At 40.5% G+C, this 22,007-nt stretch overlaps 2 protein-coding genes across 2 annotated transcripts in view; one reads left to right on the top strand and one right to left on the bottom strand.

Annotated features, from left to right (window-relative positions):
• The window catches only part of trim62.1 (tripartite motif containing 62, tandem duplicate 1), a 35,307-nt gene extending 18,220 nt beyond the window's left edge, over positions 1 to 17,087 (bottom strand). Inside the window, exons 1-2 of the mRNA XM_080892432.1 lie at positions 17,021 to 17,087; positions 15,309 to 15,846 (exon numbers count right to left, since the gene is read on the bottom strand). Coding sequence (XP_080748558.1) covers positions 15,309 to 15,716 — 408 coding nt within the window. The 5' untranslated portion in view covers positions 15,717 to 15,846; positions 17,021 to 17,087. The remainder of the gene's footprint in view (positions 1 to 15,308; positions 15,847 to 17,020) is intronic.
• A 3,459-nt stretch (positions 17,088 to 20,546) lies between these two features.
• The window catches only part of mmel1 (membrane metallo-endopeptidase-like 1), a 51,986-nt gene continuing 50,525 nt past the window's right edge, over positions 20,547 to 22,007 (top strand). The window contains exon 1 of the mRNA XM_080890874.1: positions 20,547 to 20,779. The gene's annotated coding sequence lies outside the window, so the exon portion shown is untranslated. The remainder of the gene's footprint in view (positions 20,780 to 22,007) is intronic.

Raw genomic sequence — 22,007 nt, 5'->3', positions numbered from 1 at the left:
AGTAAAAGCAATGAACTCTGGGAAAGCACTGATGCTGGCGGCTTCCGCCAGTCCTCTGAATATAGGGCACGTCATGTAAATGATGAATGCTCAGAGGCTGCTGTTCCACTTCCTCGAGCGAGGAAGGGCACAGAGCATGCAAATGTATTAGTCTAAACACGAAATGCTAACAAAGAAAGAAAGAAAGAAAAAAAAACTATTCTGCCAGTCAGTTCTAACAGATTAATCCTTCAAATGAAAAAGATTAATGACGTCTGAAGTGTTGACAAAGGTCTACAAAGGAGGTGCATGGCTTTATCGGGGCTGTAAAGTAGGTCGATGTCTCAGGGTTTTAAGAGAGGCAAACAGATCTCAGAGTCATCAGTGTTATGCCTGATAATGTACACATTGCAGGACAAGCCATTAAAGAGGAACAGGGGGATTCTCTTGGCCTTAAAGTGGAAATCGGAGAGGTGTTGACCGATAAGAGAGAGCCTGCTGCTTGTATAAAGTCACTCAGCAGCTCAGAGCTCCTCGCTGCTTCACCTTCAGCCCTGAGGCTTTTAAAGCGTGTCCTCTCCTGAGTGCCAAACAGGAGTTCAAGACATACACCTTTTTTTTTTCTTCTTTTTCTTTTTTAATACAACTGGAGTTGGAAATGTATTTGACAGACAGCCAAGTTTAAAGACTTATAAGCCTAATGTGAGACTTCAGAATAATTTCCAGTGCAGCAACCAGTTAGTCTCTCTCTGAAGCACTATCAATCAATGCTGTCAAGAGCAAGATGCTAATCTTTGAGAGAGCTATACATCATCTCCGCAGGCAGCGGATAAAAAAACAACAACAAAAAAACATAAAATGGCGCTTCTTTTATGCATGTGAAATGAAATAAAGTCCAAAACAAACTCCTAGCTTCTCACATGAGCCTTCTAAAATTATTTCCAAAGAAGGGGATCATTTTTAATGCCGATTTATTTTGCAGTGTTGTTTGGAAGCTGGATCTAGTAGTGAAGAGATCTTTACACTTTTGAAAGTACAAGCTGCTACAACAGCTGACTAGCATTTGTGCTAATGTAAATAACGTTTTACAACTAACTTCTCCAATTATCTTGTTTATTTTTAAGTAACAGGATTTTCATTTACTGCCACCTTTTTTTTTTTCTTCTTTTTTTTTTTTTAAACCACACATCATAAAACCACTGATTGGAGTGCCAAGGCCATACTGCACTGGACCCCTAGAGCTCTTCCCTGACAACATAGCTTCAAGGACTACGCCACATAAATTGCTATATGATGAAAAAGTGGTGATTTGAAACGAGCTAGCTGAAGTGATTACAACATCTCACCAGGATGTCTCCCACGTGTGACCTAAGCGGGGTGTTCTGGATGCCCTGGGGCAGACCCAGGACATGTTGAAAATAGATCCCTTGATTGGCTTGGGAATGCCTTGGTGTCTGCCTGGAAGAGCTGGAGGAGGTGGCCGGGGAGAGGGAGGTCTGGTCAATTTAGACCACAAAATTATTAGCAATGTTTTCACTGAGCTTAGATCAAAGGATCAATAAGGTTGAATATGTGTTGATCTACAACCATGACACAATCACGTCTACGACAAGCTAACCAGTAACCCTTATGACTTACTGGTTAACCCGTCTAGGATGCAGCCCAATTTTTGCTGCCCACACATCAAGTGGGCCTGTCAGGACCTACTCTAAATACAGCTAAAAGACGCATGTCATTACAATTGTACAGCAGTTTTGTTTTTTTCTTTTTCTTAAATACAATCTACTCAGGGAGTGATTCTTGATAAACCTACTCATCTCATATTTTGACTTGAACTACAACTTGTGCAGGTTTATCAACACTGCACTGACTTTCTGCATTCCCTTCTAACACCATCATCTCTCTTCTGCCGCAGAACGACTTCACCCTTTGGTTACACTTCGTAAACAAACCCTGAAAATAACCCTTGGATCTGCACGACTGCCAGCAGATTTCCACCACAACCGCATACAGGCTTGTGTCATCTTTTAGAAAAAGCTTCTTAGGATTAGTCAGACCTCTAACAGTCCGCATGTTGTTAATATAAAACCCATGTAGTATGTGTCAGTCGCACAAATCACCTTGTGAAAAAACATGATGTGGTTATATGCCAGCCAGTGCCACACGGCAGGGATAACAAACAGATTTGTTTGCCTCTAGTTCATCTTTACGGCATGACTGCAGCTGGAAGCTATTCTGCAGTAGCTGGTGCATATGCACTACGCAGGCTACAGCTCATAAACAGCTCTATCTGACCAAATAAAGTATGCGCCTGCTTCTCTTTCAGTCAGTTCCTTGACATCAAATAAATATTTGGGATACACACCTCTTTTGTCAAGTCACACAGTAAAGCAACACACTGGTTTTGGGTTAGAGAGGCAGTACTGTTGTTTAAATTATAAGTATAGCCTCAAGTGGGTTTTGTATGGTTTTAAATCTCCTGATAACATATGCCTGAATCATCATTTTAAAAAACTAATTTCAGGAGACTGCTCATGCACAGAGTGGGATTAAAAAAAAAAAAAAGAAAAAAAAAAAAGCTGTTTACAGTTAATGCATGCCACGTTGGGCAGTAATGACCAGTTTCAACCCACACAGGTCTTCAGACAAAACGCTATCAGCAGGAATATAAACAGGATGAGAAAGAACACGCTTACCTCTGGAAAGAAATGGAGGCCACACAAAGTATGCTGTTCAAACTGTTAACAAGAAAGACTAACAACAACATTTAAAAATCAGTACACTTATGGCTCAGTCAGGTGGTTGCCTGGCGAACACATTTAATTTCTTCGCATTCTGCAACTGTTGCAAGTAGTTGTAGCAACCAAATAGTTGCACAGAGGTTGAGAATACGACACCCTCAACTTCTGAGCGACTACTTTTGAAATGATTGCACATGTAGTCTATATGAATTTATGCTTATGTAGACAGCAACTGATTTGCGATTGTTGCTCATTTGTCACTGATAATTGGAACATTATTGCAAAGAGATTGTGTGTAATTTCCAACAAAGCCTGTTCAACTGCAAAGCAAAAGCTGACAGTTGCAGACTTGGTCCCCATCTTTGAAGCAAGCATTTAAAATGCTATAAGATTAGAATAATTAGAACAGAATAATACTGAGAGCTCGGGTGCTTCTACAAAAAAATGCACCCTTCCAGAGGTTCAAACTGCCGTGTTTTAGCGTCTAAAGTTTTACTGAAGTGTTACTGTAAATAAGCCAAAAGAAAAAAAAAAAAGAAAAAAAAAAAGAAAAGGATACTTCTCCACTTAGTTTACTGTGGGCACACACTAAGATTACAATGAATTAAGCAATATTTCCAAACACTACTACCTCTAATGCTTTTTTGGATGAGCTTTTGATTGTAAAAATTGTGGATTTCAAAGGGGAACTTTTGTAATAGATGATACTGCAGATTAGAAGTATGTTCTTCTTTGATTTTTTTCTGATTAAATTTGTAACACTTTTCACACTTTTAAACTGTCTCACAGCATGTGCCTTTATGAAGACTGCTCACTTGTGTTTACAGCTGGCATTATTATAAGACACTATGGATAAAAGCGTGGGCTAAATGGTTAAATTGTAAACAGCTGCTACGGGAGGAAGTGCCTGCTAACGGTGCAGACTAAGAGCGAGTACAGGGAATAGGGTGAGTGGGTACAATAGAACTGGCTTCTCCCCACTAATTAGCTTGAACCTTGTAATGCATTATAATAAATGAACAAAGTCTAAGAATTCGTGGCCACAGAAACCTGAACTGGCCATGTATCACTTTAGCAATGAGGGTGTTTAAGTTTCTAATTGAGGTATCAATTATTAAAGAGGCCAATTTCCGTTTCAATTGTGAGGTGAAGTTGCACATTAATTCTTTGTGCTATTGCTGGCCGTTGGCCGAACTGTCCAGCCAACACCATTTTGTGAACGGTTCCTACACCTACACCAAACTTTTGAAGACACCTGGAGTGTTAATTAAGACATTCTGAGTTGACTTACCTAGATAGAGTGCAATCTTTCCAAATCTGTAGACTGACTGATTCACACAACTACACAACAACATGACAGTAATTTGTCGCTTATGACTTTTACTTTACTATTCAGGTAAATTTGTTATCGTTATCTACTTGTAAAAAGTAGAAAAATCATAAAGTTGAGCCCTCTGATTGATCCAGTGTTAACCGATTGATATACAGGGTGGGCCATTTATATGGATACACCGTAATAAAAATGGGAATGGTTGGTGATATTAAAGTCCTGTTTGTGGCACATTAGTATATGTGAGGGGGCAAACTTCTCAAGATGGGTGGTGACCATGGTGGCCATTTAGAAGTCGGCCATCTTGGATACAACTTTTGTTTTTTTCAATAGGAAGAGGGCCATGTGACACATCAAACTTATTGGTAATGTCACAATAAAAACAATGGTGTGCTTGGTTTCAACGTAACTTTATTCTTTCATGAGTTCTTTACAAGTTTCTCTTTTTTTTCACAGCCATTGACATGTTGAAGAGGTTAACATGTGAGGAGCGGATCGAAATTGTGTTGATATCTGGTGAACGCAGTAACCGGGTCATTGCAGCAGATTTCAATGCCAGACACCCTACGAGACCACCCATCTCCCATGCTACAGTCAACAAACTGCTTGCTAAGTGTCATGAAACTGGTTCAGTGTTGGATTTGCCAAAATGTGGATGTAAGAAAACTGTCACTAATGAAGAAACATCAGTGGCTGTCCTAGCTTCATTCAGCAACAGCTCACAGCGTAGCACTCGCTGCATGTCATTGGAGAGTGGCATTAGTCGAACATCCTTTCGGCGGATATTAGCTACTCACAAATGGCACCCTTACAAACTCCAGCTACTGCAGCATCTCAACGAGGATGACCCAGATCGGTGCACAGAATTTGCAGAATGGGCAAAACAAAAATTGGAACAGGACCCGCAGTTCACACAGAAGATTTTGTTCAGTGATGAGGCAAACTTTTATGTGAATGGTGACGTTAACAAACAAAACCACCGCTATTGGTCTGACACTAACCCACATTGGATGGATCCCTTCAAGACTGTTGGAACAACAAAAGTGATGGTTTGGTGTGGTATATGGGGAACAACGATAGTGGGTCCATTCTTCATCAATGGAAACCTCAAGGCCACTGGATATTTGAAATTGCTACATGATGATGTGTTTCAATCTTTATGCACTGAAGCTGGCACGTTCTCTGAGTTTTTCCAGCAAGATGGTGCACCACCACATTATGGGTGCCAGGTCCGAGCATTCCTAGATAAACAGTTTCCTGGAAAGTGGATTGGTCGTCGTGGGCCAGTTGAATGGCCCCCAAGGTCTCCCGATCTGACCCCCTTAGACTTTTATCTTTGGGGTCATCTGAAGGCAATTGTCTATGGGGTGAAGATACGAGATGTGCAGCACCTGAAACTACGGATACGGGATGCCTGTGCTGGCATTTCTCCTGCAGTGTTGCTATCAGTGTGTGAAGAGTGGGAGAAGAGGGTTGCATTGACAATCCAACATAATGGGTAGAACATTGAACACATTTTTATAAGTGGTCAGAAACTTGTAAATAACTCATGAAAGAATAAAGTTACGTTGAAACCAAGCACACCATTGTTTTTCTTGTGACATTACCAATAAGTTTTGATGTGTCACATGGCCCTCTTCCTATTGAAAAAACAAAAGTCGTATCCAAGATGGCCGACTTCTAAATGGCCACCATGGTCACCACCCATCTTGAGGAGTTTGCCCCCTCACATATACTAATGTGCCACAAGCAGGAATTTAATATCACCAGCCATTCCCATTTTATTACGGTGTATCCATATAAATGGCCCACCCTGTAGATCAATCGGTTACTTCAACCCATGACTTCCTACACTACTAAAGGCAAAACAAAAGGTGCCATCCCTCTGTTTTTGGTTGCACAATAAGTTCTTAATGACAAGTTGGAAATCATATTTACAGTAAATGTGAGGGTAATAGGAAACCAATATAAATGCTGACTGTGTCATTATTCTGTTGCGGTTACATTTCATAATGATAATTAAAGCAAGACATTTGTTTTTGAATATTTGTCTCACAACTAAAACTTACACTAATGTTTAGCAACGAACTGTTGCTTCAGTTAACAACATTAACTAATCCCACAGTTAGCACGAGACTGGTCATGTGAAAGCTTTCCCAGCACTTGCCTTGCTGTCAGTCATGCCCTGCCCCTATGCACCTGGTCTGTAGTGAGAACCAAGGGTTTTTAGGTAAACACCAACACAGCTCGACTCTCTCGTTTAGACAAAGGAGGCATTTAAAAGGTGAACATCTACAAGTTCCTTCTCTCTTCTTCCCAGCAACTGGTAAGCTCAAGGGAGGAGTCTGAGTGCCTGAGAGCTGAAAATGAGGACTCCTATCAGCAGCAAGTCAAATTAAATCATCGGCAGCAAATCACGAACACGGGGAATTACAAGAGATTACTGCCCCCGTCCAGCCCTACCCAGACCCCAGAGAACAATGGCCTGTAATCTGTCTTAATTCCCAAGCTAATCAACTCAGGGCTCAGAGTCTCATGGCAGCAGTGACAGGGAACAGCAGTTCACATCCACCCAAATGCCAAACTGACAGACAAAACTAAATGCAGCAAAGCCACAGTATAACTCCTCAGATCGCTCACCACTCATGCATTTTTAACATCTACCAAAATCTGTAATTGTCTATGCCCAAAACCATTTTCTTCAATGTGTTTTAAAGCCTATTCCATTTCTAAGGGAGTTCATACAACACCCTCCACTGTCAGGGCTTTTATTTTTAATGTAATCTTCATTGCAGTGCTACTGGTGTGCAGGCTGCTCTCCCTGGTGATCTGCCTTGCGTTAAGGAGGCTGGGGGCTCAGCATTAAGCCTCACTTAAAGCTGCAAAACTTTAAGAACAGCGTTTCTCCTTTCATTCACCAAGATGACACATAAACCACATGTCTTTGGTCATCCTCCGTCTTACTCTCTGGCCTGTCAGGCCAGTTCCAGCACTCTCAAGCCCTCGTGATCTTCAGGTTTCACTAGCTGACAGGTAGACGTGCAACTACAGATGTCATGCATTCAGCTCCAATGAATCATCTGACTAGAGTTAACATGTGGGAGTTTGTGCATCTCTGATGAAACCCACTTCTACAGAACACATCTTCTCAGAAGAAGTGATTTGAGGCTATATAATTTACGATGTTGCTAAGCAAACATATGGACTCAGATGGCAGTTTTTCCCCAGCAGCTTTCTAAGTTTAGCACAGTTCTGCAACACAACACACCTTTACGAGAGTGATGTTTGTTACCATAGCATTACTGTGACTTTATAGTCATACTGAAGGCTATGCAACACTGATATCTGTTTTTTTATATACAGTATTAGTACCACCCTTTTGTCCCCACTGTCCTTTACGTTGCTTTAGTTCATTTAGGTTTGAGGGTATTCATTATGCACAGTTCTCTTAGAGAGGGTCTGTTGGGATGTCCACTGTGAGGAAGATTAGAAACTCTCTTGAATGCTTTCCACTTATGAATAATGTCTCACTGTAGAGTGATGCACTTGGCAACCTTTCCTGGACTGATGGGCATCAACAATTACTTATCTAAGATCACTGCTGATGTCTTTTTCACTTTTCCAAGGTGCTTTTTCCACCTTGACACTTTGTTAGGAAACAGCCGAATGCTTCAGACCAGCAAACTGCAAAAACTTCTGCTTTTATAGGGGGAGCCCACACTTGTAGCATCTGGTCGCTACTTACCTTTTTAATTCCTGTGGAAGCATGAAAGGTATACTTTGTTTTTCACAGGACGGTGAAAACTCTTTGACATGACAGCAACTGCAAAATTACATAGAAACTGAATACATGACATCAGGATAGTGGCATGTCAGTTACAAGATCATGAAGGCTGATGAGACAAACTGTCATAAACAAGCCTTTGTTTTTATGTATGCAAGTCTAGTTTTCTTAGATTAATTTTCCCCATGTTTTGAAATGAAACATCACCTGTTTTTCCTTTAACAGAAAGCACTGGCAGTCATGTTTGCAAATACCCTTAAAACCTAACCAAAAACATTTCATCTAATAGATATCTTTATGGTTCAGGGGCTTCCTAAGATGTCCTCAGCTTTCTGCGACGAGGCAGGGTGTACTTGGTAATATGAAGTCATTTGAAAGGTTGTAACTGTAACAACGGTTGTTTAGGAGACACCTGTTAAGCCTGATGCATTTTAAATCATGTTAGCCTAAAAACACGGTTCAGAACAGTCTTTAACAGCTACATATTGCAGCTAGGCAAACAGCTTTTACCTGTATGCGTCCTGCCCTCTACTGAAAGGAGAAATGACTAGTAAACATATGGCAAGTCACAAAATCAACTCTTTGCAGAAGGCATGCATAAACATTTTAAAAGAACAACAGATGCAGAGACATCTGACTCACTTGGCGCAGGCCAAAGTAATGATCTAAACAATACAAAATGTTTTGTGTGATGGAGGCTGCACCAGCTCGCTTTCTTCCAATCAATGCAGATGTTTATCCGCTAATCTACCAACAGCTTGGGCTGAAGTAAACATGCTGCCTGGCTCTGTTCTGCCTCAAGCATCATCAGTGCTATCAGTAATGAGGACAGGATGAGCTACCACCTCTCCCAGTTCCCTAACAGAACATGACTGTTCTCTCTTTCCCTGTGGCTCCATTTCTGCACGAATGAAGCCCCTCTGCCACAATACCACGACCAACCGCTAAGATGGACAAACTAATTTGTCTGGGGTGGATGTTTGAAAAACAGAAGGGTGGAGAGCTGGGAACTGGTTTTCTCAGAAGAACCAGCTATGAGGTACTCAATAAAGCCCATATTTTAGAAATGAGAAGATTACCGAGAAACACAACTAAGTAAATGAAAAAAAAAATTCACAGAGAGACAGAAGGAAAGATGGAGCTGCTGGAGGAAAAGAGAGCAGACTGAGGCAAGCCACAGGGGAGATGGCAGCCGTGGGTGCCCTTGAAATTGCCTGACTCATTACTGCAGCAGCACGGCCATGCATGGTGATGGCAGGCTCAGAGAGAGAGCTCTCGGCCAGGCACTGACAGTCAGAGAGTGAAAGACAGCCCTGTTTTTAAACCACCAGAGGAACACTTCAAAGGCTGGCGTGCTCATTCTCCATTTTCAAACGCCACCCTGCACTAGAGCGAGGCAGACGGGAAAATGCTAATGGGTTTCTGTGATTAACCCCCGTGTTTGTGTCCTGATAAGCATATAATGCCTTGCTATAAGAATGGTGTTAATAGATAGCAGCACACAGGTACATCTGGACACCCTGAGTGACAGGTCTGTGTGGGTGACTCAAGACTACAGTAATCATTTAATTCTTCTGCAGCGTGGGCTTCAGTCAAACTGAGATTAGCATTACTGCACAGCTGCCTGCTGTATACTCCTCACACATATACTGTACAGCATCTATAGTGTCTGGGAAAAACAAAACAAAACTTAAAGTTCCAAATGTATGGTTAAGCAGTGGTTGCAATCTATTTTCCTCTTTATCTGGTCCAATACAACTAGAATGTAGAGTGATAACGCATCCCTCGAGCAAGTAGACTGCAGGAAGAGTGTCAATCTCTGCGATGCTGTGGTTGCATACAACCCACTGACAATCTTCATCATCACAATTAAGGCAAAGTGGCTGCTGTGTCTTCCATTTTGTCCTCCACAGGAATTGACTTCCAACATTAAGGGCCACAGCAGTGTGGTAATAAGTATACAACTCTGTCCAGCACCAATCAGGGTGCAGTAATCCAGCCAACCTCTTTTTAAAATCGCTCCAGCACTCCATTAGCATGACTGATGTATGACTGAATTATTTCACACAAAATAAAGCTCTTGCTCAACCTGGTTAAGGAATGAAGCTCTGGATAATGATATGCGGCCTTTTGGATAAACCCTTATTTGATGAATTAACCATAAAACCGACAGGGGGAAATTTTATATACATGCCATAATGGGTTGTCTGGAGTGTATTTAAATGTGGATATTTATGAGACCATCTACGGCTCTGTTTAATGTTTTAGATTACAAGACGTTTGGAAGAATGTTATATTAAGAGTGCTTTTTGCTCTTGTACATTTTAAATGGGTGTCCCAAATCATCCAATATGACTGCTGGAATAAAATCCTACCTAATCAGAAAGCATTAGTTCCCTGTCAAATCTCTGCTCCCTGAAGCAAATGGCAGAGCTGCAGACAAATCCTCCCAGATCCTACCTTAATGTCCTTTATGTTGAGGGAAAAAAAAAGTGTACGAGCAAGCACTTATGTGCTGAGTAAATGCCTGCCAGATGTGTACACATCACCATGCAAAAGTCAGGTGTCATATGTGTTTGTGCATTACAGATTTGGCCACAGCAGCATTTACCGGTTAAAGGATGCAAATCAGCAGGAGGCAAAGCTCTCAACGTGGCATCAAGACTCAGGGCCTGAGGTCAGCAGAGTGACATGCCAGGCTAAGGAGATTACATTCTGCTACAGACTAACGAAAGGCTGCTCTTGTGAGTAGACACTGACCAACCAAAAACATCAGAGTTAAAGCAGTAGTGGCATGACATAACAGAAGGGTGTTCCATCTAAACCTAGCTTGAGAATAAGAAACAAAAAGGTATCTCATGTGGAAATGTGTTGAGAAGAGCCTAAATAAAAATATAAGCCATGACTGACTTGACTTTACATAGTAAAATGAGCTATTTAAGGGTCAACTGCTCAGAAATTAGGCATTAGTTATTCTGCAAGTTTCTCCAAAATGAAAAGCTTTTTCCAAAGAAGGTCTTCTGGCAGACACACAAGAGTTAAAAAAAAATGTTTGTGCTGAATGTCTTTGTATTTCGTCGTGAAGGTCTATTCTATGATCTGGTCTCAGTCTGGATATGCTTCCTTCAAATGTAAAAAACTTGATTTCTTCCATCCTTAGAATGCCGATTGTGTAACACACAAATCATCAGCCTTCTGCTTTCTGGAAAGCTGTGATAAAGATGAAAAAAATATATATATTACTGAGGAAAAAGAGGCGGCATCTACTTGCGGGGTGATGAAGATGTTGACTTAACCTAAATTCAACCACTGCTGGGAAACTGGACAGTAATGCTGAACTATTACGACTGACAGTAAGTTTGACTTTCATTTTCCCCCAAGAACAAAATCATAACCAAACTAGGGAAACTCTCCTTGCACTCTCTCCAGAAGATTTCTGTAAGAATTCAAAACTACTTCGGCAAAGACCTTGCTAGCCTCTCCAACATTTCAACATAATGAGGCAAAGCTTTGGCACTCGGCCTACCAAATCCTTTCCCCATATCTAAACAGTTCCCCACTCTACAAAAACTAACATTTATTTTAAATACACCATCATACTGGCAGGGCATGTGCCCCTTTGGTCATGACTGTCAAAACACTGGATGTGATCTCTGCTGCATTTTAACACATCCTCGCCATGTTGTTTTGGCATTTAGTGAAACACTGCTGAGCCTCACGCTAAAAGTGACGTTTAAGCCTGCAGGCATAGCTCTCGCATTTGTTTCTGTTTGACACTCAGCTCCTATCTGCTCACTGCAAAACAAATAAATAACATGGAAAATGTGCAAGTTGTTCGTCTGATATAGATGAGGCATGATGTAACGAGCTCTACAAATACGAGTTTGCCAAGATCATCATGGGACATGCTTGTGTCTGATGGGGCCACTGTGTGCGCACACTCCGTTTCAGTATTGTGGATCTGGGAAGCCTCCAAGTCTCCTGCCAGAATACAAAATGCCAGATCGCCACCATGAAAAGAACTCCAAGCAGAGGGACAAGCCGGTGTCCAAGAAAAGAGAAACATCTTGTGTTGGGCCTAATTACTTCTGCTCCAAGATTACACAGTTTTGACCTTTCTCAAGCTTACAGCACACAGCCTGATTGGAAACTGATGAGGACAGCATTAATACACACAGCACTGTTAATTATATTTAATGCAGAACAAGGGAGGGGAAATGTAGCTATTTACTATGCACAAACTGCCTAATTATGTTTCCTTGTAACCCTCAAACACCTAGATCATACAAATTGGTTTTAATCCAATTAAGTATTTTTTTCCCCAATTAAAGAAGTCTCCACAGATTTTACAAGCCAAAGTCTGTTTAAAGCTCTTGGGGAATAAGTGAAAAAGTTCCATGAAGACATTTGGAGAAGTAGCTGCACAAAGTCAAGTGATGACACTTGAGTCAGAGTCTGTTATTGTTGAAATCTGGAAATGTGAAGACAGAAAGAAGTGAACTTACCTGACAAGACTTCCTCATCTCTGCTGCTACAAGTACAACATATCCAACTGAACTGATGGTCAAGTGCAGTGCCAAATTATTGTAAATGGACAAATGAGTTGGGGTGTGTTATCTGAAAATCCGCTACTGTGGATTATGTACAACAGTAGATACAGAATGGTTGACATTTTAAGAATTATAAGAAGTGAAATGGGAAAGCATAAAGCCAATCACATCGTTTTATCCATCCATGGCAAAAGCTGAGGTTTATGAAGGCTTCAAGTGTGGTGGAAAACATATCTCCTGATGTAAGAATGTGAATGATAAACCAAGAAAATGGTAAATGCACAATGTGAAAGTGGAGAGCAATTCTTTAAGTGCACTAATGTTGATGAAACCATAAATTTGTAAATTGTAAACCATAAAACGCCACTCTCCCCATTCTTTATTCCCTTTATTCGTAAGGGGTTGTCTGACTGGTGGGATTTTCTCTGTATTATTGCATCATCTTTTACAGTACAAAATACCTAAAATGTAATATGTTTAATTAGCGTGGCAAAATTACCAAATGTACTTAGTTTTTGTTTTAAATCAGATTTGACTTCTGAATTTGCATGTTTTGGTGATCAATGCAATATAGATTATGCCCTGGTTTTACTTTCACTGAAAATAACTGCCTTACCTATATGGCTGCCAAGTGGCAAGACTGGCTACTAGAAAGACTTTGACCCAATGCAGCTTGGAGGTGTGGAGACATGCCTATGAGCCCTCTGCAACTGGGAGGCAAGTGGTTGCTGGCTAAGTGAAACTGATCACAAGAAAATATGTGGTGCTGGTTGGGACAAACTTGTTTCCCTAGAATCCAGTGGTTGAAGTAGCAGCAGAGATGTGAATCACCACTTCCACTGAAAACTTTCAAAAGGAAGTCATCAAACATGTGATGCAGATGCAGAATTGGGCATTTATTTGCTAGTTAAGCTGACAGTCTCGATGTTCAGTCAACTATATGCATAGTTAGTAATATAATCACAGCTAAATCTGTGGACAGAGTTGTGGGCAGGCAGACTGGAAACTAATAACATAAGGAAGTTTTGAATATTCAAGGTGGAAGTCAAAAATAAAAGACACATGGTGTTATTTGGGATTTCTTAATTCACTTGCAGTCTGCATATAACCCTTCTCACTCATTAACAGTACCACACCACAAAAGGAGAGTGTCTGAGGTCATGAATAGTCAAAGGCTGAGACCATCTCGCTGATAGACTTTCCCTGATGGGATTAATAGTTTTTCTGCTCCTGACTGAAATTCCAATTCTAAAAAGAAGAACAGTAAGCCCCAGCATAAAAAAATAAAGTATACAACAAAAGCGGCATCACGAAGTTAGAGCCAGACACTGAAACCGAAAACTCAGACTTCATTAGTGATATATCCAAAAGAGACTTGAGGTTTTGGTTTGAGATGCACTGAAAGACAGTGAAACCTCAAAACCCCCACCGAGTAACTATAAATCTCTTTTATCAGAAACATCACTGTGCTCACTATCAAGAAAACAAAATGTTTTATGTTACATACAGCAGATATGAACATCTACACTGGCAACAGCAGGCATGAAAACGGAAAGGAACTCCATAACATTAGACTGGAATGTGTTGCTCTGTATACTGGAGCAGAGAAGGAAAAGGATTAGGAGCTTTGTTTCACAGTTATTGGATTTTGGCTCCGTGGGAATGGAAATAACCAAATGGTGAAGGGAACGCAAACACTGAACTATTCTCGTTAATGTGGAAAACATGACTCAGGGTAAACGCAAATGACACATTAAACACACGCTTTATTGAGAAGTTCATTTCTTCACAGTTACAGTCAATTAGTTCCTAATATTCTAGATTTAAATGAATCACTGAGGAAGGTTTTTTTCCCCCTCTCCTGTTTTCAAGCATCTGTTAGTTGCCGATGTCAAGATCTCTAAAATCAAATTTCCCCTTTAAATTGTAAATTATTTGGGGCTAAGCTGAAAGCAAAGAGATGACAAGAGATAGGGAGAAAGAGAAATGATGTTGATGTGCAACAAGGGCCCCCTGCCAGATCTGAAATGTGGATGTATATGTCTAACTAATCTAAATGCTTTTTTCCTGGAATATTTCCAGGACTTTAATTAGTAATGTGAAAAGAAAAAAAAAGCCATGCGTTTCTGCGTAGAGAAGCACTTTACCTAAGCAGGAAAGGTCCCCAACTGATTCGAGATCACCCTGGCGATATGAACTTTATTTGCAAGTTTGTTTGTTTCTTTTAAAGGAGAAACTGCCAAACCAGAGGCATAACAATGAAGAAGCAGACAAAGACACTGACAACACAAAACTAAACTTAATTAAATAAAAAGGTGTTACATAACTAACACCTACTTGTATTAAAAAAAACAAAACAAACAACCCCCCCCCCAAAAAAAAAAAACAAAAAAAAAAAAAACAGGAAGTCCAAAAAAGTAAAGAAGTTTAAAAAAAAAAAAAATCTAAATGAATCAGATTTGTCTTATTCTCTTAACTTCCTTGAACACACCTAAAGAGTGACTGCTTCTTTCAATTTCTTTGTGATTCATTCCAGGCAGCAGGAGCTGCATTCCTAACCATCATTTCAGTTCAGTTTGAACCAAGAAATGAAACTATTAACCTCTGATCATAACGGGACTTACAAACTGGAATCTCATTATGATTTCAGGTCAGTGGACTTGTGGGCATCAGGGAGAAGCAAATTAGATGTGCCTCATTCATCAGCACCTGCTGTACCTGAAACACTCAAAAGCAAAAAGCACCAAATCCCCAAACTGCTTCAGTGCAGCTTCTCTGGGCAGGAGTGGACTTAATGCTGAACTGTCTGGGCAGCTCCCACGGGTGAAAGAGTCTGAACGTGGAGCAGAGTGCTGATGGGTTTTAAGAAAATGTCAGCCTCGCTCTTGCTAATGAGCTGTCAGAGTGTGTGCGCTATGACTGACCTGTATTTCCTCGTAAGCCTCGTCGATAGTGGTTACTTGGTGCTGCTCATGTAGCGCCGGCTCGTCGCAGAAGAAACACACGAGGCTTTTGTCGGTGAGGCAGAAGAGCTTGACCTTCTCGTGGTCCTTGCAGGGGTAGGAGCTCCTCTGTGCGTTAAGGATGGCGTCCAGTGGGAAGGCTGAATAGCGCTCCACAATGTTGGACAGCTTGAGACTTGGCGAAAGTAGTGGATCGGCGAAGGTCCTCCGGCACTCGGGACAGTCCCGCGCTCCGTGAGGCTCCTGTCTGCTCCAGTGCTCGGTGATGCACTTTCTGCAGAAGTAGTGCTCGCAGCCGAAGCTGACGGGGTCCTGGTAGATGCTGAGGCAGATGGAACACAGAAGCTCGTCCTTCAGAGAGCAAGCCATTTGCAAAAACTGACACTGAAAGGCATCTAAGAGGGCAACGTCGTGGAGCAGAGTATACTTGGTTCAGTTTGTAAGGACGTGGTTCACTGCCATGTGGGAGTTGACTTCAGGAATCCTGAAATTATCGTCTCTGTTGGGGTGTAAAAACAATAAACAAAAAGACAATAAGGCACCTCAAACCTTTAATCAGCCAAACCCTAAATAAGTTATGTGAAGACATTCTTTTGGTTACACATTAACAAAATCAACTTCAACAACAACCCTTTAATATTTAATCTACAACACAAGAGCTTCTAGTAAGCTGTACTAGCTCTGTACAAACTGATTACACAGTCTAAATATGGGTTTTTAGATTAGACCTGTAATTAGTATTTAAAAAATGACAAAGAAATCACACTTTCCAGTTTCTCAGATTGGATATTTGCTCGTGATTTTAGTATTTTATTGCAGTGTACCAAGTATCCTTTTATCCAGCAGCATTTAGCACATCAATTAATTTGAAATCAACCGCACATTCATGGATAGTGAATACAATTATCCTGACTTTATTTTAAAGCACTTCAAAATCTCATGCCCTAATGAAGGCGGTGGACATAACTTTAAACAAATCCCTTTAATAATTTGGCAGTAGCGTGTACCACCTTTTTTAAAGCAGTCCCTTTTGTTCTCATAATATAATGCCTGCTCTTTGCTTTCACTTTGTGAGCTTCCTCTTTACCTGGGGAAACACCTGACGTACATTAGCGTTTCTACCAAACTAGTTCTGTACTTTGCTGCACCCATTTCCTCGCTCTTTGAAATGGATTTGCTCATTTCTAATGGATTTGCCTGTTGGTTTGGTGGACTGCAGCAGTCCACCAAACCAACAGACAAACACCTGCAGCAGTCAGTATTATCTCCGTTGCCTGTCCACCTCCTTCCCCGGTGTTAAGAAGCTGCCTTTTAAATACCCTCCCGTAAAGGGCTTCAAGATCCCGTGCTGCTCTTTTATTTAATTCGCACCATCTATCACAAACTATCGGACGAACATATGAGCTGTTGCTTAGGATAAATACACATTATATAACATATTTCATCCACCTTGCTCGCTGGCAGGGACTGTAAACATAAGCGACCAGGTCCACGACACCGCCAACCACAGCGGGAGGAGATAGGGGACACAAAAGAGGCATAACACTGATTTAATTAGCCGTATAATTAGAAAAGTGTATGTAGGAATCTATACGGGAGGTTGAGGCTTCCCAAAAAATGCCCATTATTAATAGAAGAAACGAATTAAAACAGCAAAAAGAGCCTAAACTCACCAGCCTTCGCTCAACGACATCAGCGGCTCCAACGCAAGTGTCTTTCAGGAAGGGAGCAACACACAGCGGCAACGGATGCAACCAACTGTACCGAAAAATTAGGGGGGCCGGGGACTCGACCACACACAATGTTCGGAAGAAAGATACTTGTCATCTATGACTAACATTTGGAAGATAACGAGAGTAATTTATATGTAGCGTGGTAATTTAAATGATTATCAAGTTGAGTACGAGACAAGGAATAAAACTGTGTAAAGTTTTATCCCCCTCTCCTAATGAATTGACTCGTACTGCCTTTCTTTTCGTTCACAAGCTGCTGCTGCTGCTCAGCTAATTACAAGAAAGAAATATACAGAAATCAACCGTTAGCAACTTTTTTTTGTAGAGCAAATTGCCTGACTTTAAAAAAAAGTTCAGCAGCTGCCATGAAAAGTAACTGCCACTTCTAACTGAAAACAATTTTATTAGTCAGAGAGATGTTGTAGTGTCCAACTTCGACCAGCAGGTGTCAGAAGCGTCCGCAAAAAAACTACCCTAATCTTCAGGTTTAGGTATCGTGACAGAGGATAAGCGTTTGTTTTATCAAAAGTAAACGGTTTCTTCAAGAGCTAGAGAAGAACCGCGGGTTTGGCATATTAAAGCAAAATGCAACAGTTTCGTTTATTAATACTATAAAGAAGAGTGGTTCTGCTGAGACACTGATTAGAGTAAGCATATCCTTCCAAACTGGGACTAAAGTTAATAATGCTGAGAGGTTTGTGTAACACAAGCGAACTATACTTCTTAAAGTTTAAGGATAAATGTGCTGTATGTCATTTCAGTCCCAACTTATTCTAATCATAAATGTCTTTTTTGATGTCTTTGTAAACTTGTGCACTTCATTTTCTATTGTGATGCAATTCAGAGCAGCTCTTTCCTTTCTTGGCTCTGTTTGTTTTATTTTATTTATTTTATTTTATTTTTTGTTGTTGTTGTTGGCATGTTCACTTTTGTAAGCTAGAGCCAAACAAAATCTTGAAAGGGACCTACATGTAAAAGTGGGTCACTTGGTCGCTGATGTATCATGAATATGTATAATATGTGTAATAGTGTGTCCAATCATGTTTTCATGTATTACTGGAGAAAAAAGGGACTTAATTGCAATTAAACAGCAAAAATTAACATTTTGTTACACATAAAAAAAAGATATGAACAAAAATGTGTATTTTAATGGAGAGAAAAAAGTTAGGACACCCTACCCCCTAATAACTAGTGTTGCCCCCTTTGGCTGATATAACTTCAGTGAGACACTTTTTGTAGCCTTTTACCAGTCTCTGACATTGATTAGAAGAAAGTTTGCCCCACTCCACAATGCAGAATTCTTTCAGCTGGGGGTTTCTTGCATGTACAGCCCGTTTCAAGTCACCACACAGCATTTCAATGGGATTAAGATCAGGGCTTTGACTTGGCCATTCCAGGACTCTCCACTTCTTAGTTTTTAGCCAGTCCTTGGTGGATTTGCTGGTATGCTTTGGGTCATTGTCATGTTGCTGTCTCCAGTTCCGCTTCAGCTTTAATTGTTTGTTTGTTTTTTGTTTTACAGATGATTTCACATATTCTTCAAGCACCCTCTGATACACAGTCGAATTCATGATGGATTCTATGATGGTGAGCTGGCCAGGTCCTGCTGCAGCAAAGCATCCCCAAACTATGATACTGCCACATCCATGCTTCACAGTTGGTATGAGGTTCTTTTCTTGGAAGGCTGTATTTGGTTCATGCCAAACATGTCTACTGTTCTGGTGTCCAAATAATTCAATTTTAGACTCATCAGTCCAAAGAACATTATTCCAGAAGTCATTGTCTTTGTCTATGTTCACTCTGGCAAACTTCAGTCTGGCCTTAATGTTTCTCTTAGAGAGTGAAGTTTTCATCCTTGAACACCTCCCATAAAAGTCAAACTTGCGTAGTCTCGTTCTGATAGTAGAGTCACGCACTTTCACATCGACAGTAGCCAGAGCCAGCTGTAGTTCCCTGCTACTCTACACCAACCCCACTACACGAAGATGCCACACCAATAAAACCACTGTAGAGGAAGTAAACAACAGTGATTATCTTATTAGAACGCAGTGTTCTTCAGAGAAACATTGGTTCCTGGCATTCGTGTGGATGTTTCTTTGACACATAACACGTGCCCAAACATTGTTGCGAACCAAGCAAACAATGAACTGCGACCCCCCCCCCCCCCCCCCAAAAAAAAACAATGCTCAGGAAGGGCTTAAAGGAAGAGCTTTTGATTTAGCCTCCAAATTTCCCAGATTCCAAGGACTGCATCCGCATGATACGTGAGGTCTTGAGGAACCAGAGGTGTGAAGGGTCAGAGGTGATTTAGCCGCAGGTAGGGGACTTACACAATGTTAGGAAGGTGGTTTTAATGCTGTGGCTTGGTGGTGTATTTCACATGAAAATATGCTGCTTCTTTTACTCCACTACCCAAAAGTATAAAACCTTTAAAACTAGCTAGGGTACTCTTTCCATTTTTGAAAATAGAAATACTATTATAGTTTTAAATAGTTTCAGAGGCGAGTGAAATGAGCTCAAAGAAAAAGTCAAGCTTTGGTTTTTTGCGCAGTTTTGTCAAATCAGCAAAATCTTCTGTCTTTCACATTTGTTTAAAATGTTAAAGAATAAAACAAGAAATGGAAGACTTCTGACTGAGAACATGAGGTACCAGGCAGAGAAAGCGCAGCAGCAGATTGGACTGAATAATTGTGAGCAACATCAAGCAGAGCAGGTGTGAAACAGCAGCAGGGATCACTTCTAGGATAAATGAGACTTACCAAATGCAAGTCTGTTTACAGAACATTTAAAGTAGAATCAAGGAATTTGGATAAAAAGGGTGTGTGATGTTTAAAACTCAGAAATTATGGCTATGATTTTCAAACAGACATGTACTGTTGTTTGTTTTTGTAAATATTTGGATGCAAACTTAAATCAGCCAAATACATAAATAAAAATACACCTTTTATTTACATTGTAACTGCATACCCCTCTGAAATCCTTTGCTATAACCTGATATACACCCCCTAGAAATGTAACTACACGTCGACTCTCACCGACATCTTGGTTAGGTACACCTCTTCAACTCCTGATTAGCCGATTACATGGCTTGATCTCAGTGCATTTGGTCGTTATGGTCAAGATGACTTGCAGAAGTTCAAGCCAGACATCCAGAGGTGTGGACTCGAGTCACATGACTTGGACTCGAGTCAGACTCGAGTCATTAATTTTATGACTTTAGACTTGACTTGAAAAAATGTTCTAAGACTTGTGACTTGACTTGGACTTTTACACCAATGACTTGGGACTTGAATTGGACTTGAACCGGTTTACTTGAAAAGACTTGATATTTTACCCCAAATATAAAATGTAACATGCATATTATATGGAGATTGAAAATGTGACGTCATTCACGGGTAGAACCGCAAAGGATTCTGGGAACTCGTGGCAAGCGGTACTAGCGCACGCAGGCTTTCAATTAAAATCAGTCACACAGCAATAAAAAGAAACACAAAAATGTCAAGAAGCTGTTGTATTATTAACTGCAATAGCCGGTCGCATGACAGCCACGGGAAGCCGACGGGTAAAGAGATCGGTTGTTATCGGATTACGTCGTTGAAGAGAAATTGTTCGAGCCATGTTTCCGAAGTAACAAAGAGGCGACTGGATTGCAGCCATTCAAAGATCAAATATAACGTCCCAGAACCCTCCAGCTCACAGGTTAGTCTGCTCCAAGCATTTACACAAAGGTCAGTCTGCTGTTGTAGTTAATGCGTCATTTTTCTTAACATAATTGGGGATATAGGTTACAAGCAAGTCTGGCGCTGAACAGAAATTGTCGCGCTATGCTCCTTTATTTATTGTGCATAAATAGTGAATTGTCCTGACACAATATTGCGTTTCGCTTCTGTTATTATGGTACATTGACAAAAACACATACTTTTATTCACAGGATAAAACAGGTTTTTTGTATCACTAATTGCCCAGTACGATTACAGCATACAATATTATTGTCACTGCTACATTTCTGTGATGCTACCAGAAATTATTTCCACTACTAATTAATTACCGTTGAGCTCAAAGGTTATATTAATAAACTGTTAACGAATGTGTATTTATGAAGACGATTTGTGAGACTGGTAAACTTATGATACGTACGATGGTCTTTCGTTCTACACGGTGCATTTCAAGGTCCTGCACCCATCCGTCGGTAAACTGTACCTGGGCTTGTTGCAGTGACCGGAAGTTACTAAACTTCATGAGTGTATGCACTCACTCCAAGAACCGTATAATTATAAATATGCATATAAATATGCTAAGATGAGATAGCTGACTTCTAGTGATGGGATTTCCGGCTCTTTTTAGAGATCCGGCTCTTTCGGTTCGGCTCACTAAAAAGAGCCGGCTCTTTCGGCTCCGAACCGGCTCTTCAGGTTGTTTTGTTGCTTTAATTAATTTATTATTAACAATAATATAAAATTATGCACAAAAGGAATTACTAACGTAAAAACAAGTGGTTTTATTTATATATGTTTATATATAAATATATGCGGTGGCCCCTAGAGACAAAACACGTACAAACTCCAAAACACATTTCTAGCATGAACTGAACTTCCAAAGCAGAGCTACTAGATCACTTAAATTACACAATTGAAAGCATGTGTGTATTGTTTGTGTATTTATACACAGGCACTCATATATATATATATATATTCAAATAATTTAAAAAAAAGTTCATTTACCTGTTATTACCACACACCAAATCCGGTCGTTGGTACTTGCTGGCTTGTGTAGCCACAAGATAACAAAGGCTCAACACTGCGCCCAGCATCCTGGAGCACTTCTGTTGTCTTTTGTACGTGTTTTGAGTTTTTATGTGCTTCTGAGTTTTTATATGCTTCTGAGTTTTTACGTGCTTCGGAGTTTGTACGTGTTTTTGGAGTTTTTA

This window comes from Rhamphochromis sp. 'chilingali' (genome assembly GCF_963969265.1).
Source record: "Rhamphochromis sp. 'chilingali' genome assembly, chromosome: 9".
Taxonomy (NCBI): Eukaryota; Metazoa; Chordata; class Actinopteri; order Cichliformes; family Cichlidae; genus Rhamphochromis; species Rhamphochromis sp. 'chilingali'.
This window is presented reverse-complemented; position numbering and strand designations above follow the sequence as displayed.